Here is a 21220-nt window from a genome sequence, read left to right on the forward strand (position 1 = left end):
TACTTCGCGTTGCGATCAAATCGCTTCCAACGTGTCAACATTTTTGCCCTTACGGTGGACCGCACCAGAGCAGAGCAGCTCGGACTTGGTCCGTTTGTGGTGCATCCCTTGTTCACTTTATTGTAGACAGCGTAGCGATAAGTAAATACATCTGGTTACATTGTCGGATGCCACCTGCCATTTAAAGCAGTGCGTGGAGGCAAGGTAAACTATTGGCTCCATTCCGAAGTGCTCTTTTGCTACTGCAAAAGGAGTAGGTAGCGACCTATATCAATTGTCCCCGTTACGATTGGGGGCCGCATTATTATAAAAGTTTACAACCTTCCCGAAGAGTTCATATTTACATACGAGGCGCCGGCGCATATGATGACCGTTCATCTCAAACTTGTCTTCGGGATTCGACTCGGAGCTCTAGCCTAGGAGAAACATTGTCCCGAAGTCAATATTATTTACTTCTTTCGCCTCAAGCGGGAAGTTTAGGCTGATACCTCTTCCCATGCAAATCATGGAAGTAAAAACTTCATCATCTCGCTTAGATATGCCTTGAGCTTTCCATGAGGCTGGAGGAGAGTGTCCTGAGATAGCTTAATTGCCGGTGATCGCGATATCCGAGAGCTCAGGAATGTGAGGATTAATACCTCCACGATCAGACTCGTGGCCGGGACTGGCGGGCAAATTTTCCGGCGCTAGACGACACCACCATCATGATGTCCTGGAAGCACGCGAAGTAGGGGGATATACAATAATACACATATCCAAGGCTAGAGTGCTTCGATCAACGAACGTGAGCTTGGGCCAGAAATAAATTGATGAAGGTCGAATGAGGAAGGAGGATGGTCGGGCACTGGCCACCGAGCCGCGACCCCATATCGTACGGTGGAAAATTCCACGCTTTGCGCCTATCAAAATTGGAACCGCATCTGGGGGGTCAATGGGCGACCTGCTCGCCCTTCGGCTCTTACATGCCTATATTGGAGGTTCCGAACCGCAGGGATAAAAAGCGCTCGAGCTAGCCTGGTGCCAAGTCGCAAAATGGGTCCGTGTGTACCATTGTTAGGCTTCGCTGCGGCGATTATAATTAGGTTGAACCTGAGCGACCATGGGAGAGACCCTCGAACGCGACTACGAGGCGTTGAATGTGAGTAACATGACGTACAAAGGCAGGATATTAATGCGGCAGATATACCTAGGTTTGGACAATAAATGAAGATCACTGAGAGGCTTGGATCGGAAAGAAGTTTGGCGTGAAGAGACTTGCACAGCCTTCGCGTGGGAGGACGGGGTTTGCCGATTGAATTGGTGGGGTTCAATTTTTGAAAGTGGACTTGGTTAGTAGTTGAAAGGGTATATAGGATCCGTCAATCACGGAGGTTGTTTGGCAAATGCTACTTGGAGAAGTACTGCGGCGTTTCTTTTGTTGAAGGGGACCCCCCGGGGGGAGACTAGGACTCATTGGCGGAACCGGATCTCACCGAAAGGTACGAAAGAGTTTGGATGTTTTGTTCGGTTATGTTCCCAAGATACGGATATGTGGCTAAGAATTTTCGATTAATTGGGCACCGATATATAGCCGAGGTTGGCAGGTGATTGGCACCTCACCATTTCTGCACGGTGTAGAGAAGATGAAAAATTCCCATCGAGCGGAAGTTGATAGCCGCTCAATTGTGGATGAAGACGTCAAATGAGTGTGCATTTTGAGTTGTAGTCGAGGGGGGGAGGAGTTGAATATGGCCGTGGATATCCGAGTCCGAGGTTCTATAGCGCATCTCAGCGAGTCTGGAGAAGTGGCGGAGTATCGCGGAGTTCTGAGTTTTAAAATTGAGTAGGGGGAACACGCGGAAGTAGATTATAATATATTTTTATTGATCGGGGATCAACACACGAACTCATCCCTAAGGCACAGCGGCATTAGCCTGATGGAACAACCGCAACTTGCCGCGACGACGGCGAAACTCACTTTGTGAAAAATTATTATCTTCAACTTGTGTACATAGGAAGGTAAGTTGCGGTACGGGGACAAGGTAAAATAATTGAACAAAGGATTTCCATGACTGGTACGTATCTTCTTGCAATGCATTTGCGTACAGAAGGTTCGTTGAGATTTGATTCAAGATTGCAAGGAATCAAGCTTGCCACCAGGGTCGCATTGAAGACATGTCGGCTGACTTTTCAAACCGAATAATTCGGAATCCGAGGCACTGAATTCTTTTGGAATAGTTGTGATGGCTTGGGCGTCTGAGTGGAGTCCTGAATTCAACGTACGCCAACTATAATAACCGTCCAATCTTTTTTTTACAACCCCGAATTGTCTTTCCTCTCCCAAACTTTACGTTATAACGTTACATGTCCTCGATGGCTCACTCCGCTGCTGAATCTGTCTCGTCACAACCCGATCGTCCAGAGCGCAGCCGTAATGCTAAAGCTCAAGCTCGCCATCGTGCAAAGCGAAAGGCCTACATCGAGCAGGTCAGTCCTCCCCGCGAACTCGACGCGTTTTCTAACAATCTCTTTTTCCAGCTCGAGCAGACAGTCACAAAACTACAAACCGCCTTAGGCTTCACCCCAGACCAGGTGGCGGCTTTACCGCCCCCCTTGGTCAAAATTCGCGAGCTCGAACAAGAAAATACTCGCTTGCAGAAAGAAAATGAAGAAATGAGACGTTTGCTCGAAGCTGACCACCGAGCTGGTCATTTATCCTCTGACTATCGTCGGCACTCCATGTCCAACTTCCACGATAATCGTAACTGTGACCGCGACTTCAAGAAACGCAAAATGGATGATCTCTACATGGTGTGTTTTTAACATACCTCAACGCCATTACTAGTCTGACAACGCCTTTTACCTAGCCACAAGACGCCCCTCATGGTGATCGACCCCCTCCACTTACCATTCCGCAGCCAATTTCCCATCACCAGTATGGCAATATACCCTCCCACAATGGCACATCTGGTCATGGCGGTGTTTCAGGCAACTCCTCCTCACTCTTTAATTTGCACGCTCCCGCTTTTCATCACCTTCCTCATACTCCGTCCGGATCAAGTTCAACTTCAAGTCCTCCATTTTCGGCGAGTGCTTTTTCCTTGCGCGAGTGACGTAATGTCCTCCATCTCTATGAGAACTCTCTGGATCCTAGTGACCATTGTTTTCTGTTTCACCCACCAGCAGCCTACCCAAATGCAACACTCATCGCATTCCCCGGTCAACAGTCGTCCAAGTTCATTGTCGCATCACCCGCTTCCAAGCAACTACCATTCCAATCATTACGGGTCCGTCAAGGTTGAGGACGATCATTACAGCGTAGGTGATACGCAATCAATCTCGCAACCGCTCCTTGACTCGTTTTCATAGTCATCAAACCATCATAATCATAATGGGCCCTCCAACCATTACCACACCACACTCCCTCCATTTGCTCAAACTGTGCCAGAAGCTGAAGTGGATAACTGGCATGCTTATTCGGCTGAACGTGCCCAGGTTCATCGGTAGAACCGAAATACGTCGAATTGTTCTCTTCTTCTGGACTTGATCGGTTTAGATGATACCCCCGCTCTATTGCTATCATTGTCTCGTTGCATTTCGACTAGCTCTCTTTGCCGCATCGCTATTTTCTTTGCCATTCTAGAGCCCTACGACAACCTATTACTTCTAATTCTTAGCTTCCTAGTGTAAAAAGTTATCACGCATTCTAGTGGATATATGTGCATGAATTGTATAATCTTGATACTTATTGTAATGTAAGTAGGTGTGTTATGAGTAACACTACGGAACCTATCAATTTTGCGTCGCTTCGATCAACTGAACGTTGATGCGGCTTTGGTAACCCCGTCAATTTGGCCTTCGCGGCTGTTTCAAATGATCTGCCAGATTCTTCGATGTCTGTTACGTATATCCTTTCGTACACCCCGTTTGAAAAGCTCAGCGAACTCCTACTGCGAGTTGGCAAGAGCTGACCTCGGCCATCCCCCAACCATCGACGTTGCTGACGAGTCGATATCGATTTTTAAATATCCGTGTTCTCCCAAACGCCAAGCGCACACTAGAACAATCAAGGCAGTGAACATTCTGATGGAAACGGGTACTTGCTCGGGCATAATTCCAGACCCTTTTTGCCTTTAAAAATCACTGCCCTCTTCATCTTTGGACTCTGCGAACAGCTTCGGACTTCCTTTGGATGTGCCCATCGGATTCGCTGGATCCTTGATTCATGAAGAGAAGATTCAGAGGTTCTGGACTCGGACTAACGCCGATTCGAGCCCCCCTCCCGGGTTACGGTAAACCGACATAACCTTCTGGGCCACTACCTGCAACTAGCAGTTTCATCGGAACTTTTGAATTCATGCAACGATTGGCTCGTAGCTCCGTGTACTACTACTAGACGACTTCCGAGCCATGGCATGCAGCGCCCTATTTCTGAGGAGTCCTACGCCCACTTACACAGTGTTTATGAAGCTCGTTTGACCGTTGATACTGCGGTTGACTATTATGATCGGTTGATCATGATCCGAAGAATATATCCCCGAATCAACAAACGTGTCAAAGCCGTTCAGATCTGTCAAAGCGTGTCTAGAATGAAACAGGGTGGTGCCTCTCTTTATCTCCCTTTGACAAAAAAACTGCTGCGTACAAGGCTTTTGAAGGCTGGCAAGGCATCAAACCTGCCCATCGACAATGAGCCACAATGGGTCTATCCTCTACGTTTTGCGAACGTTCTGCTGTCTTAAAAAAGCTGATCAGGGATGCAGGGAACGGTAACGATACCTATCCCACAGAATGCCCGTCCCTAGCGCCACTACCGATGAATATCTTCACCATCCGCAAAAACCCCGTCGGACCGAATGGCAGGGTACTTACCCTATCTCAAGGGAGGACAAGATTAAGTTAGACCTATGGATGAGCACCCACTATGAGGCCCTACCTGAGCCCTCTTCCAACGAGGCAAAGGAAATGGGGGTAGTCCCTTCGTTTCCTTACAAGGATGTCCCGATCTATGGCGATACAGCTGATATTATGGGTATGTCCCCCTGGCTGTGTTACTGGATGTGATTGATTGAAGTTATGAGTAGCATTGTATTTTCGTGGCGTTTGGGGTTGCTTGCTCACCCCTAAGAATGTCAGCGACCTGGTAGATACGACTGGCATTCGTTACCATGCCTGGGTCGCCACTAAGAAAGTGCTCGAAACATATCCGTTAGTCTTTGCTTTCCCATGTTTGTGGGGCATCAGCGATCATTTCACAGACAAGGCTCGAATGCGTTCTATGTGAGGCGTGTCCTTCGACAATTCGTGTGTTAGGCTTCTACCCTGCATGGATGCTTACTGATAGATAGTCTTGCAGCTTTTTGAACTCGGTCTGGCCATGTTAGGCGCCGTCCAGGGCCCTGTAGTGATATTCGTAGATTCGCGCTTTCACAACAGCAAGGCTGCCATGGTGGACGAAGCCCGCGCCCTCGTTGACCTTTTTGACCGAGCTGATGTCCGACGATGGAGAGTTGTCATCACGGTAATGTGCTTCCAGTAGTGTGTATACAGCCTTTCTTTAATCGTCCTTTAGCTGCCAGCAACAGAAGACGGTATCCGTGCTGCGTACGAACTCACCAACAAATACTCAATAGGTATACATCTCTCAATGGTGACCTGCCTTGCACATACTCGCGCCTGCATCGAAGCCGGAGCGACCATGCTGAGTATGAATCTCGCTCCAGTAAGTACTTCATCACCGCATGCAATTATGCCACTGTTCAAAGTCGCTTCTGCTATCAGATCATGACATGGTTCGAGAAGAAAGACAGGGTCGAAGTCGAACACCCAATTGCTCCCGGTCATCCTGGCATTAAGAAAATTCAATCATGTATCAATTACATCCGCCAAAACTCTTTGAACACTTCTCTGCTAGTAGCTGACATTCGGGATGTAAGAAAATCTAATTCGTAATTCGCTCCCGCCGTTCGGAAATTGCTGACTTCCAGCCGATACCCTTCAGTGGGATGAATTGAAGCAATTGAGTGGGATTGACGCCGTCGCGCTGAATAAAAAACTGCTCGATCAGATTTCCATGCTTGGGCTTACGACCTGGTTTCCGGAAATCTTGGAAGACTACGAGGTTTCACCTGTCTATCGAGAAGCCAAGCGTCCTTCCGACTTCCTGAATCACGAGAGAGGTTTTGGAATGACTTTATCCGCTGGGGATCGTAGCCTTATGTCGTCTGTGGTTTACATTCAGCTTGGACAGAACAAAGTTTTCATGGAGAAGATTGAAGATATCATCAGAAAAGAAGTCAATGAGCGCCTCTACGTCGACGCCTTCGATCCGCAACCCTACTCTATATGGCGGTAAAGAGGGGAGCGAAAATACAACATGCACCGGGACAGCTTCTCCAGGAAAAAAAACCAGGTTCCGAGACGTCCTATGACCCTGAGAACTACGATAAAGGAGGTCTCAAAGAGAATAGCATAGTGATGCTCTCAATTCAGGCATGTCGCCGCTAGAAACTTTATAATAAATTCAACGTGTCTGGTCCTCATTCCTGTTTCATGCCATGAATACAATTAGCTGTTTGCACGTTCCCCGGCCCCAACATCAGGCCAAGGAAGGCATATCAAGGGCAATCAGAATGACTCCGTCACAAAGTTCAGCGGTTGACAGCGGTATCCGGCGCCACCAGCCCCAGAGTGGCCAGGGTAACACCGTTTGGGCGCGCAAATACCCAAATTAGTTGTAAATATTGATGAGGATGGACCATGTAGCTCCATCACGACGATGATTGGAAGAAAGAAGTCACGCGTACATCCATTATTCCCTTGTCCCGTGTTTCAGGCCGGAGATCAGCAGAGCGCCGGGATTGAGCCAATGATTTTTCCCGCGCGCGAACCGCCCTTCGCGACATAGTAGGACCTCATTTGAACCTGCACGACATGAAACGCCGCGCGAACCTTAACGTTCAAAAGTAGGTTATCTTATCTCGCACACAATTAAAAGCAAATACATGGGCTCGTGATAACCAAATATAAATTAATTTGAGGCCTTGAGGTGCAAATAACATGGAGGCGAAAACTTTGTTATATTTATGCCATTTTCGAAAGCTGGGAAGACCTACTGTTTCAGTGGTAGACTACTCAGAGTGCATCCCAAATTCTCTGTATTCCAGAACGTGGACCTCTGAGCTTTTCCCGAGCAAGGAACCGTGCTTCTTCTTCATCAATTTCACGCTTTCCGGTAATAAGATCGGCTTCGATTGCGGGGATTGTCAAAGTGCGGTAGTAAAACTTGTATCCACCCCATAACGAGAAAAAAATCGGTATAGGGATGTAAGATCTGGATTGTAATTAGTATTCCGGAAAATCACGATCACCCTCGCCACTGACGTGATAAATGATGACGATACAAAGGGTAGAAAAGCGCTGAAACCTGTTTCATGCAATTAGCTCGATTTGTAGCCATGCTCAGATAGGTGCTACCATTGAAAAAGAGCACGATGCCTGTGAAAATCAAGGCAAACCATGAAGCATATGGCTGGAAGGGTGCCTTGTAAGGGAGAGTGTTTCGATCTATCCCCTGAGATTTTAAGGCGCGCATGAAGGCACTAAAAGCAATTACATCAGAAAATGACAACCCACTCAGCATAATCAACATACATGTGGGTATAAGATATACACATCCACGTAATAGCACCAAAACTTGCAATAAGGCTTGCGAACCAGCCGAACGCTACCGAACAAGAAGATCAATAATTACATGCGATGAACAGACGTCATCCATTACCAACAGAACTCGACGAAGTTGCATTCAGGAATGTCAAGAAGCAGACCAAAGTGTTCAGAATGAGCGAGGGCCAAGGAACCCCAGCGCGATTGACCTTCGCAAATATACGGGGTGCCTTACGTTCCACAGCGAGGCCGTAGAGCGTCCTGGAGCCGATATAGAGGTCTGAGTTTGACGCACTAAGTACAAAGATTAACACCACGGCATTGATGACATGGTTTAGGACTTTGATGCCGACGATGGTTGTCGCTGATCAATGAGACGTTAGATTCCAGAGTCGCATAGTCCACGGGTGGGCAAAAAGCACGTACCTACGACGAATGGTGATGCAGCAGCACCAGCCGCAGACTTACTAGCCACAAAAAGTGCCTACAACAAAGTCAGGAACAGCCCCTTCTACACACAGCGCCACGTACACTGCTATTACTCGGTACCGTCAAGCTAATGACAAAAGTACCACCCACATAAAACACCAAGATACGAAAGAACATCCTACGAATAGCCTTTGGTACATTTTTCCTTGGGTTTTGTGTTTCGCCTACGGTAACGCCAATCAATTCTGTACCGATGTACGAAAACAAAGCTGTGGTCAGGTTGCTCCAGACTCCAAGAAACTGGGCGACGCGAGAGTCGTGTACTTCAGCGATAAGATATTCATGGAGGGGTCCGTAGGGCGCTCTCCAGTATCTGAAGCCAATACGATCGTGTTGGGGATTACCACCGAGGTCGATAATGAGTCCCATCAAGATAAGACCAACTAAAGCGACGACTTTGATGCTGCAGAACCAAAATTCGACTTCGCCAAAGACGCGAATACCCAACAAGTTGATGAAGAAGACTGATGTAAGGCGTGTTAGCGGGACTAGTACCAACCCGGTCAGACAGACGTCGCACGTACTCAGCGCAATGTAAATCACTGAAACCAGGATCAGGTCATCTGCATAGTTGGATTGTAAAAAGATGCACGCACCCATCCAAACCTCAATCGGTACACTTAAGGTCCAGTACTGCACCACAGCGCCCGCCGCATTAACATTGTTCGTAGTTTGAATAAAGTATTTGAACACATAATTCCATCCAAGGGCGAAGCCAAAAGCAGGATCGACATATCGCGTGGCATATCCAGCGAAACCCTTCTTATGAGGCAGATATGCACCCATTTCTCCCAGAGAGATCATGACGAAGTAACAGACTAAGCCCATGAAGGAGTACCCAAACCAGAGACCTAGTGGTCCTCCTTTGGCGAGAGCAGTACCTGAACCGATGATGAGACCTGTGCCCAGCGAGCCTCCTAGCTAGGTAGATTGAAAGAGTTTCAGTTTGAGTCGGAAGATGCATTATGAAGGTTTGCAATACCGTAATCATAGATACATGTCTCGCTTTCAAGCCGCGATGCAAGCTCAACTCCTCGGAAGGGTCCACTAGAGCGGGGTCTAGATCGTTACTAGCCTGAAAGCTATCGATTTTCTTCTCGGTATCATCACTGTGAGCATCCATATTGTGGTTGAGGGAAAATGATTCGAAGAAAGATAAGGTCGCGCACTTTTAACCAACACTTGAGGAGTATGTCATTGTTATCAGTGGACCCGCGTGCAATGGAATGCGCCAAGGTGTTCACAGAGAAAGACTATAAAAAAACGTTGCATGAATAATGTCAGGCCTACCGCTGGCCCTGGATTAAAAATTTCGACATACCGTAGGATGTCTGACCGCTCGTGCAGAGACGTTGTGACTACTCTCCCTTGATCGTCTAAGAAGCTCCCCAGTTTCAATATTTCCTCAAGGTCAGTAATCATGCCTCGCATCGTCGTCTAAGACGAGAAGCAGCGCTTGGTTTAAGTGATATGTCATCTGCAAAGTTCAAACCATGACTGGTGGTTCTAAAAAAGGCAATCATAGTAATGATATTAATCGGACGCCACTGCCCACACTGTCAGAGGCGGAAGCCCGACTCCAGCTCTGCGTCCATCATACCTAGGCCTCACCACCCCACCTGTCACCTGAATGATTTGGGTGTTCGACGGTGACGCCGCATTATGGCAAAGTGGACGATCCAAGACGGAGTAGAAGTTCTATATATCATGCTCATGCTCCTCGTGTCAAGTGAACTTCAACTTCGAGTTGGAGATCTGGGCATCGTCTTCTCTCACTTCTTGTTGTAAAACTTCAACGACTCTACTCATAGATCATCATGTACTTGAATGCCCTTGTTGCTCTTGTTGTTGTTGTTGTGTCGAGTGTCCCTGGTCTCGCTGTTCTGCTCACACCTCGTATGTCTCTCTCACATAATCACCGAGCACACCCACTGTATGCATTATTAGTTATCCACAGGTTACTTGACGACAGCTCCACCATTCATTGAAATATCACATCTTTCCCATAGTCGGTTTTCTGCCAGTGCAGCCATCTTGAGTGCGATCAACACCAATGCCTCGAGAGTCGACAGCGAGAGACTCTCGGGTCGGGTCCTACACTCATTCAATACCAAACGTGACGACGGCGCCAGTATCCATCCGTTAATTAGTTATCCTGACAGTGCAGCATGTTGAGTACGATCAATGCTAAGTTCTAACGTCTCGACAGTGAGAGTTTCCCAGGTCGGGTTCTAGATCCTGTTACTATCAAACACGACGACGGTTCCATCATCCAGAAGTTGTACTCGTCGTTATTTATCCTGCACATACGACGTGTTATGTGCAATCAATGCCAACGTCTTGACAACAAGAGATCCCAGACCTTACCCGCCGGAGACGCACAGGGCACTGATGGCAATAACAACCAGGGCGCTGCCAGCGACACCAGACGTCGATCAGGGATCAGCACGACATGGGCCTTGGAGTTGAGGGCACTAACAACAACACATAATGTCAAGCGTATTGTATCGCTATCTCAAAGGAAGACTAGGCCACAGAGGTCACTAGCGGCAGGCGTCAAGCGCTCCTGGAAGGGAGACCGCACCGTATGAACTTTGGAATCGGAGGGCGCTAGCGGCAATAGCACCAAGCGTCAAGCATCTCTCATTATCCCAGAAGGGGGCCACATCTACATATGCTTGGTAACTGTCACTGCACGACTAACAGCTATGTAGTCGACATATAAAGTCTACTCGTTCTACATGTCTTAGGGCATTTGGTCAAGGCGAGTTTGCTCTTGTTTTGCTTGCGGTACGAGCTGATAGCCTTTGTCGTCGTGCATAAGCGTATTGGTGTGGACGATGTACGACACCATCTTTCCAGCCTGGTATACTTACTGAAGCGCTCAGACAATAACAACGTTTTCAAAGACTTGCGAGGAATTCCGAGACCCAACTTGAATGAAGGGACGAAAGAGGACGAGGAAAAACCAGATTATTTCACCGATCCCAAAAGTACACTGCAAGCTTCGGGCACAAATCGATCACGACAATGCATAGAACTGCACACGGTATGAATGAAAACCTCTTCTGCTTGAGCGGCACTTTCGTCTCCACGGAGCACATAGCACAGTTGAGGCCCAGGCCGCCTTCGTACGGTCTCCAAATCCTTGAACATATTGTCATCAAAAGTTTAGACGACATGTTTTGCGACAGAATCGTCGACCACCCAGCGTGCCAATGACGCTTTTGATTTCCAAAAACTGGAGTTCAGCTGCGAAGTGAATGACTTCGTCGGTTGTCTCCTCATCACCAACAGCGGTATGACACACCGATAAGGATGCGAACTCAGCATAGAGTCGTTTTCCATGATGTCAAGTAATATGGGAGGTCCGTCTGTCATGGCGAAATGTAAATGGTAAGGCTGCTCGCAGTCCTGCTTTCTGCGACAAGCGAGTTGTACCCGGCGGGTGTTGCGTCGCAAAAGAGTCGAGTGCACCTGCTCGCGTGGCGTCGTCGCCGGAGAGTGGTGGGGCTGGCCGTCGTGGGGACGAGCTCAAGTTCGCTTTCAATATTAAAGAGCGCCTCGCCTTGCCCTGCGCCCGGTGAACGTTGTGAGATTGCAGCAAAGGACGGAGAAAGATGTGTCTTCAGAATGCGTGTAAATTTGATCTGATCTGAAAGTGTTGGCGTGTGAGAACAGCATGATCTCGTCCTATACCGTGTGCAAGACAATTTGCAATTCCTTCCCCATCTTCCCTGGGCGCATGAAAGATGCAAGCCATACCGCCATACAAAGTCATCCTTGAGCCTCTGGTGAGATGTATAGGTGGTGAAGCTAAAAGAGCCTGTACTACAGAGGTGGGCATGGTCAATAGACAGCGTAAGCGGAGGCCATGGAAGAGGTTTGCCTATGCAATACTGTTATGTGAGCTGTCACGGTGTTCCTTAAGCTCTTGATTCCTGTATTGTTTATCCGATGAAGACTCAGCCACTACTAAGTGTTTCCACATCAACCGCCACGAAGTTGCCTCAGTCAGGCGCAACCAATCTGCCAAAGCAATGGAACTTCCAAGTTTTGCATACAACCCCATTTTCAGAATATAAAAGCAAGTCATGTCCACCTCAGAGTTACAATTGCAAAGCTTGCGTCACTTCACATAAATCATGCGTTTTTTCTTCCTCATCGTTACTAGTGCTTTGGCAGCATGTATGTCTGCCACCGCATGCTTCAACGAGTCCTATGGCTGCAACACTAACGATGATTGCTGCCCTTACTTGTGCTGTATTCGGACAGTCGTGAGTACGGGTTTGCTTTGTATCCAGGATTCAACCCCGCTGATCACCCCTTGTCCCTTGCAATGTCAATAGCTCACCCAGGAACAATTCTGCCATACATGTGGCTAGACCGCTCACCGATGGGCTGGCAACCTGTTCATGAGCACGTCTGGACAATGAGTCGTGTTTCTGTTGTCGCATTCCATGGTCGTTGACGTAGTTCATTGCTGACTTGGAGAATGTGGTTCTTGGATTGTGCCTGGAGTATGATGAATTTTCCCTGCTTCATGGGCAATGAAGGCACTTTTGAATTAATTTAAACACTCGATATTGACTCCTTACTAATTCGAAGAGACGTGAGGAGCGATTTCAATATCCAGAATTGTGCTGCATTATTCAGAGCTTAAAGCCTGAGTACTCGAGCACTCATTGACCGTTGCCAAAGTCTACATTTGATGTGCATGACGGGCAGAGGGGCTGTAGCAGTCGAGGCGGGAATTTGATCACTGCCAAAGGCTATTTTCAATGGCTGGCATTCAACGTTGTCTCCAGGACTCACCGTTACCTAACACTATATTGGTGACGCAGTTGATGCGGTGTTGTTCATCACTTGGCACTAAATACTTCCGAGTCTTATATCTAGTCCCTTGGTGCACGCAGCTTGGAGTGCCTTAGGATCTGCCGGAGAATTCAGAGGTGACGCAGTGACGCACCATGACAAACTGCAGACACCCTGCTTATATCGACTCGCCCAGTTGATTCTCTGGCTAAATTAATAGTAAGACAAGCACGACTGGCGAACGGGCACAAGGCCTACTCTGGGAAACCTTTCCATGCAAACTAGATCTATTTTCGCTAGTTGTCAAGATTAACGACAGTGGTAGCAGTCTTGCATTTCATATGCGCGCAGGGTCAATATGCACGAAAGAAGCAGACCAAATCTGCATAAAGGCCCTTTCTCTTCAGGGAATTCTACTCCCGTTGTATCACAGCTAATAGCCCAAGACCTCCGAGAAGCGCGTATTTAAGTTGCGGGAAATCATTCTATGTAGCATGATCAGCGTTATTGGGCATGAAAGAGAAATCCACGACAAACGAGCCACCAAGTGACATGTGCATGTTCAATAAGACGGTGAAACAGCCTTACCATGGCGATTGTCACGTAGCCAATGTACGGAACAAATCTGGGCATGAAGTGTGAGCAAAGTAGATGTGTAGTTAGAAGATTGAGTAGGAAAAGAGACATGTCAGGCCATGCAAGTGAAAAAAAATCGAAAAACACATACCCGCAAGCTTTGCCAATGATATGTCTTCGGTCGATCCATTCGAGGCCCCGGTAGAGGTCAACGTCATCAACATGGTTGTTGTCGCCTTTTGTGAGCATCAGTTGGTGTTCCCCTGGTGGAAGTTTGCTCTTTGCAAGTCTGAGGCGGGGTATGGTTGTAGTCAGTCATCGAATGTCTTTAACTTGACCCCCGCAACAAACCACATATACCACCCTGGAAATACTCACCTGTTCTTGATGATACGATTTTCTGTAGAATTGTCGAATGGGATGAAAACATCCCGGGTCTCTAGGACGCGGTGCACGATGGGTATTTCGGCGCCAGGGATCCTGTACACTGTGATATCACCTGTGTGGTAGCGTTGGCCTGGAGGGTTCGTAAGAAAAAGAAGATCGCCACGGTAAAACGCCGGTTCCATCGAGCCACTGTAGATATAGTAAAAATTAATATGGAGGTCACAGTTTAGGGTGAGCAAAATGGAAGTATGCCTGATTGAACGAGGATCATACATGCCTGAGGACAACGACAATTGGAGATTCTGTGTTCAGAATCAGGCCGAGGCCTTTCCATAGCATTAGGCCAGATGCAATGACGGAGGCGAAGTTGAGAATTTGAAGTAGAAACTACAACCGAGAATGATTATCAGCATTAAGGACACGTCGGCAGTGACAAATAAAACAAAAGACAAGTCAGTACTCTACAGAATGATTGAAAACGCCAGAACTAACATGTCGAAAACCTAATCGACGGAACGTCTTGAGCTCTTCTGAGAACATTACCGCACGAGTAGAAGTTTGGTAGAAGAGTCAAGACGACTGGACGAGATGCGAACACGTCGTTTATAACACTGGTAAGTAGTACTTAGTGTAGTAACACAAACATTGTCACGGTATGTGACGGTATCTTCACTGGCCAATCGTCACGTTGAATATTTGACGAAAAATAGTTCAAATGTGTACAATATGTTGAATTGTAATCGTCAATGTTGAATAAATTATAATGCGATGTTGATGTTATTACAGGATAAATCATATGTCTAAACAATATTCTACTCTACCTCAACCGTTCTGGCTATGTCTAATTTTCACTGGGATTGAAGGATGATCCGTACCCTAGAATTTATTACAGTGCCGCGTCACGGTCGCGTTATGGCCGCGGAGACTCTCTCTACTAAGTTTCCCATATCAATCGCCGTGAAGTTCCGCCATTCAGGCGCAACCAATCTGCCGAAGCAATAGAACTTCCAAGTTTTGCATACAACCTAGTGATGGCCAGGTCCGGTTCTGAACCGCGGTTCGAACCTGAACCGTTTCGAGCCTGACCGAAGTCCGGTTCAAGGTTCGGGCAATAGGGAGGACCGAACCGTTGGTCCGGTCCGCGGTTCGGGGACGTGCAGAATTGCAGAACCTGTTCGAACCGATGGCAAGTCAGTATGTAGTTTAAGTGTAGGACTTATAGGTGGAGATGACGAAATGTTTGGTATCCATATCATACATAATGCAAAAAGAACAGTTCGGAATGCATCAGCATAAACGAGGGTAGAATCACCAGTAACTGTATCATGGGCACTGGATGAGCTGTGGTGGCGGTGGAATAAATGCCTGAGAAGTGTGCTTCTTTGTGGTTCTGAGGAGTGGGAACGGCCTTGTGCAGAGGACTGAGAACAAAGAGGTCAAGAAAATGAAATTGAAGTGATAGCGATGACACACATAAGCTGGTGAGACTCCATTGAAAAAACCATGGGGTACCTGATGAGCAGGTGGACATTGTTGGACCAGAGGTCGTGTAGCATTAGCCAGGATCAATCACTATGACATTGTTTAGATGTGTGATTCTCTGCTCAGGAAGGAAAATCAAGGAAAATGAGAGAAAGAATGCAAAAACAAAAGACACGCAATTGCAAATGAGACCATACACAGGAAAGCTATAGAAAGTCTTTGCATTGTCTGGAGGCGGCAGCTCATGAGTCACGCTGCGATTGTACTCCTGTATGACACCTGGGTCTGATTCAGAACATGCAGGTGCCAATGCAAGCCAGGAGAGTGCAAGTGAAAGTAGCATTTGGTCTTACATGATGCATCTGTTGTTGGGCATGTTTCAATATAATTTTTCTTGACAAAATTTTTATATATAGTTTGGATGGTCCAGTTCTTGGTTCGAACCCTCACTGAACCAGAACCGGACCATTTTCGGACCGAACCGATGGTCCGGTCCACAGTTCTGCTTACTAGGAGGACCAAACTGATGGTCCAGTCCATGGTTCTCCTAATTTCCTGGAGAACTGGACCAAACTGGACTTTTCCATCACTAATACAACCCCATTTTCAGGATATAAATGCAAGTCCTGTCCACCTCAGAGTTACATTTGCAAGGCTTGCATCACTTCACATAAATCATGCATTTTTTCTTTATCGTTACTGGTGCTTTGGCAGCATGTGTGTCTGCCACAGTGCCACCGCATGCTTCAAAGAGTCCCATGTCTGCAGTACTGTATAGACACGCACTTAGGTTCGGCCTTGTTTAGGTGTGACCAAATGAGCATTAGGTTTGAAGGTTCGCAGGGGGTGTGTGACGTGTGACATACTGTGATTAGGTTCATTTGTGCTACGTGCTGAGCACTGACAGTGCTGATCCTCAGGCTTCATGCTCAACCTGGAAGTGCTTGCTCTACAAACATTGCCTCTAATTTTATTTCTGCCTGGCAACACAAGATCTTCTCTATATGTCGTTTCAGCGTCTGTCTCATCAGTGTGGATCCTCCCATGTTTGGCAAACCTGAGCACTAAGCCACAACTCGCTTGACGAGATGATCAGTCTGAAAGCATCTCCCCTCAACATTCATTCTATACCATGTCTGATCTCTGTGTCCCCTCAGATGCTAAACTCCAGGATGTGCTATCTATACCTGCACCATTCTCCATTGCCCCCTCTGGCCAACTTTCTGTCGCTGAATTACTACTTCTAAACCTGCATACAGTGTTAGAAAATGATGCACTGGCCACTAGAATCTATTTTTCTGAAAATTCCCCTTTGCTTGAGTTGCCCACAGATTTCGCTTCATGACCTGTTCCACCATTTCAAGCAGCGTCATCCCTTCACAATTGTGCTAGCGGTGCATTCCGAGACAGAGATAAGTCAGTGATCCATCCTTTATTCCCTGATGATCTGCTTCCTATGTGGGTTGTGTCATACTGGGCTGCCATGTCACATGCACTCGAGAGTCAGTGTGATTGGCGCACATCTTATGACTGGGTCTTAGACCGACTTGATGTTGTTCTAGCTGATGGACAAGAGTTGGAAGTTGTTGATGAGGTGCTAGATGTCTTAGAGAGCCTTCCATGGGATGCCCCTCTCAAGGGGATTCGGCACTCAGACAGATTGTCACGAGTACCTTTAACAAATCACTATTCTTTCTTGAATCTTCCTAAGCGCCAATACACAGCACCTAAGTCAAATTCCTAACCCTACCCCGAAAGCGTCTACCAGTTCAGAAATTCCGTTAGCGCCCACGACACGTGTCTTCGATGTGACTGATGAAGAAGACGAGTTCTTTGATTGTGAATAGATTAGATAAGATACGATAAGATAAGATATGGTCATGTGATGCTTCTTTAACATTCTATGATGTTCTATGGCACAATTCCCTTTTCTATTTTATGATTGGCTAGTAGTTGTAGCTCAGTTTCAATCTCCGTTTCAATAGTTGTATATAGGTAGCACGTCTTGGTCGATAGTTCCTTAGTTCAAGCCTCTTGTATCTACATTGTAGCAATCCAAGATGTACTTGCTCCTTTCTCTCTTGTCCGATAACCTTAGTCGAGTCCTAGTCTCTGCCCAAGCATTAATTCGTTATTTGGGTTGTGACACAGATCTAAGGACTATGGAGCTCTGACCCTGTTGCCATCATGCCTGATTCATGGATGTGTTTTGGACTCCATGATTGCTGCAGTTGTCCAGCAAATGCAGGCATCCGACCTCCAGTTTGTTTCTGTTGAAACTCTTGACTTTGCAGATATCCTTTGGCTCAATGAGAAATGGTGGAATAACTATGAGACGGACAAGGCTTTCATTCGCCTTTGCACTATCGGCTCTGCATTGCATGATGGCACACTTCATCGTATTCTCTTCCCCATCAATATCAACAATGTTCACTGGGCTGTCATTGAGGTCAATACTGTCAACCAAAATATATCCTATGCTGACTCCCTTGACTGGAGCTGGCCTAATGACAACATCAATACTATAAATTGTTGGCTGGGCTATCATGGTTTTGGCAAATTTGACAGGGCAACCACACTCCAGCATGGCGAGCAGCGAGACTCATTCTCATGTGGTATCACAGCTATAAACATAATCAAGCATGCACTGTTTCACGACACATTGTTCACTGATAATAGAGCATTTTCCCTCCGCATGGAAGAATTTCTTTATATTGCTTATGATCACCTTGAAGTATGAATACCTCATTCCCAATGACACAAAATTGAGACTCACTGATATCTTTACATGTTACAGCTCTCTGATCCCAACAACAATTCAAATGATGGCAATGGCTCATACTCAGACAGCAACAATTTTGAGATAGAAACTCAGTTACCATCCCTGCCAAACTCTACCTCCGCTAAACCAAAACTCAACCTCTGTGCTTCCGATGCTGATCGAAGTGCTGGTCTGTTCCAGTTTTTCCTAATGATTTCACATGATGAGCATCTAAAGTTCATCTGGAAACCTGCTCCAGCGCTCAAGGATTGGGAGCAGCAGGAGTTGGTCTGTTACCAGAGAAGGATGGATATATTTGAGAAGACTGCTTGGAAGCATGAAAGGGCAAACAAGTGTAAGAGAAAGCAGTGAGCACGTGAAAAGGCCACAAAGGAGGTAAGCATGTATCGTTTTTCATTTCATCTTAATAACTCGCATGTTGTCTCATCAGAAACTGTCAATCGATTCATTCCTTCATGACAATTAGTGCAAGCGAGAGGACAGAGGTGCTTTATGTGTCAACTGGCAGAGCCCTCTCTGATGGCTGACTGTTGAAGTGGCTGCCACTCGTGTTGGCTATGGAATGTCACCGATTGAGATTGAGCGTGAGCTTAAGCAAGTTGATCCCTCTCGCTTTTGTGGTATTTTTGCACAAGTTATAGGAAGATGGATTGACCATAGCGGGACACAGCCAGTATGGCATGCCAATGTCCTTGCTTGTGTTCAGAAGGGAAACCTTCCCTTGACCACCGGAACACCACCAAGCATCCTCTCAAAGTACCCCAATGTCACAAAGGCCATTATTGAAGATCTCTGTGCTTTGCATACTGTTGGTGTGGCTTTGGACACAATGTGCTGTTGTGGTCTAATCATTGCTCGCCTCGCTGTCTCTTGTCCTGAAATCTTTGAGGCCACTGCCAAGGACGGTTCAAGCTTTTGATGCTCTGAGTCTTGGGTCAAGAAATTCGTACATCAGAATCTCAACTGGTCGTTTCGTCAAGCCACTTGCACTGCACAAAAGACTCCTTCCAATGCTGATCAGCTCTGTCTAGACCAATTTTATTGTCTAACGTTAACTATCCATGACTACGCAATCTTTGATGCTTCCTTCTATGTCAACATTGACCAGACAAACATTGTCTATCAACTCACAAACACTGCTACATACCAAGATATTGGTGCCAAGCAAGTTGTCATCATCAGACAGGAGGAAAAACGAGTGTTCACCATGCTTGTTGGCATCTCTGCATCTGGGGATGCTCTTTTATTTCAGGTCATCTATTGTGGTAAAACTGCTTGCTCACTTCCCTCAAAAACCATGCCACAATTCAAGGACACACAAGACTTGGGGTTTAAGCTGTGCTTCTCCAATACCAATACTTATTGGTCAATGTTCCCGCTCATGTGTGACTATGTTCGTGATATTCTAGTTCCATACTGGATGAGAAAAAAGTAGCTCATTGGGGCCCCTGATGATCAAGAATGTATCCTACAGCTAGATGTTTGGTTGGTACATAAGTCTGTGCAGTTTCACACTTGGCTTGATCAGCAGTACCCATGGATCAAGTACTGCTTTGTTCCTGGCGGCTGCACTGGAATTGCCCAGCCATGTGATGTTAATGTCCAGTGCCTGTTCAAGCTTGCTATCAAACGATCTCAACACACTGACATTGTTGAGGAGTTACTGTCTTTGCTGAAGAAAGACGAAGCCACACATGTCATCTGACTGGACACAACATTATCCACTCTCCATAATAAATCTTTATGCTGGCTTATTAACGGTTACCATGCTATTAATAAGCCCGACATAGTCAAACAAGTATGTCGCTTACAATGTCCTTGTTTTTCTTGCTGACATTGCCACACTCAGTTGTTCTTTCAGTGCAAGGCTGGCACAGCATTCAATCTCTCTTTCGAGAGCCTCACCAGTCATGAGGCTCTCCATGCATTGTGTGACGTGCAGAAAAATGACACCGCAACTTGGGATCATATCAAAACTGGAAAGCATATTATGTTAGGATGTGAGTGTAATGTATCTTCTCCCAGTTTAATGTCACTTATCTGTTTGAGTTAGTTTTGCTAACCGGGATATGTTCCTGTATTACACTTCCCTAGGTGTAGGACACCCAGTAGCTTTGCAGAAGATTGTCAGAGACTGTTTTGGTCTCAAGTCAGCTGCATTGGCAGTAGAGGCTATGGACATTGATGAATGCAAAAGTGATAATGATGAACAATGGATGGATGGTGGCATTGAGGAAGAGGAAGAAGTAGGAGAAGAGGGAGAAGAGGGAGAGGAAGATTCAGAAGGAGACAAGGAGGGAGACAGGGAAGAATTTGATGATGAGTATGATGATGACCTCTCATTTTAGTATTGGAAATATTATTCCAACCAGCCTTTCACAGTGTCACATCAATATAATATGTTCGTTATCGGTGCACTGATCTTACTTCCAAACTCTCCGTTGCATTTAATACTCAAGTGGAAATGAGGGTTGCACATGAAGGATCTTGGAAAAGTTTGATTACTCCTACTCGCAATATTTACATAGTATTGATGACCTGACCAAAAAGTACCCTCCTTGATAACTTCAAATCCTATCAACCATTCATCTTCCTGTCTAGTAGGCCAGCATGACATGTCAGCAAGTCTAAGCAATTGCCGGTGTGGGCCACATTATTATTATGTAAAGTTAACAACCTTCCCAAAGAGCTCATACACTATTTGTCCATGATTATTCTAGTGCTGTACTCATCAATAAGTCATGTTGATACAATAGCCATCTTCACAGTGACAAAGAGGTTAGTTTCTATTGTGATCATTACAATTGAGATGTTACTGTAAGTCTTTGATGTATCTACTGAAGGAAATCTAACCATTTATGTAAGCAAAGTAATTGTCACCATGTCACTTAGTTCCTTACACTGATACCCTAACTGTCTCTGCATCTACAAAACAGTGGGGATGAAATTTTCCTCCATCCAGAGTACCAGTGAGGTCACTTGTGGTGTATGAGAGGAGTCCAAGTTAACTGAGTGTGCAAGTTAGATACAGAATCACTGTGATCG

General features: G+C 46.3%; 6 protein-coding genes across 6 annotated transcripts; 4 read left to right on the forward strand and 2 right to left on the reverse strand.

Moving 5' to 3' along the window:
- Nucleotides 1–2343: 2343 nt before the first annotated feature.
- Nucleotides 2344–3707, forward strand: EDB93DRAFT_1275534 (uncharacterized protein; the record flags this gene model as incomplete). The annotated part of the gene is made up of 5 exons (XM_041454398.1): nt 2344–2466; nt 2518–2794; nt 2854–3069; nt 3134–3297; nt 3349–3707. The coding sequence occupies 5 exons, from the start codon at nt 2344–2346 to the stop codon at nt 3484–3486; spliced, it is 918 nt and encodes a 305-aa protein (XP_041313255.1). The 3' UTR covers nt 3487–3707.
- Nucleotides 3708–4443: 736 nt separating this feature from the next.
- Nucleotides 4444–6435, forward strand: EDB93DRAFT_291960 (uncharacterized protein). Its single transcript, XM_041455995.1, has 7 exons — nt 4444–5011; nt 5064–5187; nt 5238–5283; nt 5336–5500; nt 5552–5701; nt 5761–5910; nt 5981–6435. The coding sequence occupies exons 1-7, from the start codon at nt 4771–4773 to the stop codon at nt 6332–6334; spliced, it is 1230 nt and encodes a 409-aa protein (XP_041313256.1). The 5' UTR covers nt 4444–4770; the 3' UTR covers nt 6335–6435.
- A 496-nt stretch (nt 6436–6931) lies between these two features.
- EDB93DRAFT_1116118 (dicarboxylic amino acid permease) lies at nt 6932–9599 on the reverse strand. Its single transcript, XM_041448318.1, has 13 exons — nt 9455–9599; nt 9303–9386; nt 9116–9242; nt 8730–9054; nt 8658–8675; nt 8176–8597; nt 8071–8128; nt 7760–8008; nt 7633–7705; nt 7456–7580; nt 7363–7405; nt 7095–7312; nt 6932–7021 (listed from the first exon to the last, which is right to left on the reverse strand). Exons 3-12 carry the CDS (start codon nt 9122–9124, stop codon nt 7114–7116), a joined length of 1521 nt encoding a protein of 506 aa, XP_041313257.1. The 5' UTR covers nt 9125–9242; nt 9303–9386; nt 9455–9599; the 3' UTR covers nt 6932–7021; nt 7095–7113.
- Nucleotides 9600–13361: 3762 nt separating this feature from the next.
- EDB93DRAFT_1318451 (uncharacterized protein) lies at nt 13362–14451 on the reverse strand (the record flags this gene model as incomplete). The annotated part of the gene is made up of 5 exons (XM_041454863.1): nt 13362–13433; nt 13537–13813; nt 13903–14100; nt 14189–14298; nt 14404–14451. 5 exons carry the CDS (start codon nt 14449–14451, stop codon nt 13362–13364), a joined length of 705 nt encoding a protein of 234 aa, XP_041313258.1.
- Nucleotides 14452–16525: 2074 nt separating this feature from the next.
- On the forward strand, nt 16526–19094 carry EDB93DRAFT_1099873 (uncharacterized protein; the record flags this gene model as incomplete). Its single annotated transcript, XM_041446954.1, has 5 exons — nt 16526–16651; nt 16725–16809; nt 17625–18127; nt 18191–18509; nt 18712–19094. 5 exons carry the CDS (start codon nt 16526–16528, stop codon nt 19092–19094), a joined length of 1416 nt encoding a protein of 471 aa, XP_041313259.1.
- An 893-nt stretch (nt 19095–19987) lies between these two features.
- On the forward strand, nt 19988–20523 carry EDB93DRAFT_1099874 (uncharacterized protein; the record flags this gene model as incomplete). Its single annotated transcript, XM_041446955.1, has 3 exons — nt 19988–20035; nt 20118–20175; nt 20270–20523. 3 exons carry the CDS (start codon nt 19988–19990, stop codon nt 20521–20523), a joined length of 360 nt encoding a protein of 119 aa, XP_041313260.1.
- Nucleotides 20524–21220: the final 697 nt, after the last annotated feature.

The sequence above is a fragment of the Suillus bovinus genome, assembly GCF_016758785.1.
Source record: "Suillus bovinus strain UH-Sbo-P2 chromosome Unknown EDB93scaffold_2, whole genome shotgun sequence".
In the NCBI taxonomy this organism is placed as follows: Eukaryota; Fungi; Basidiomycota; class Agaricomycetes; order Boletales; family Suillaceae; genus Suillus; species Suillus bovinus.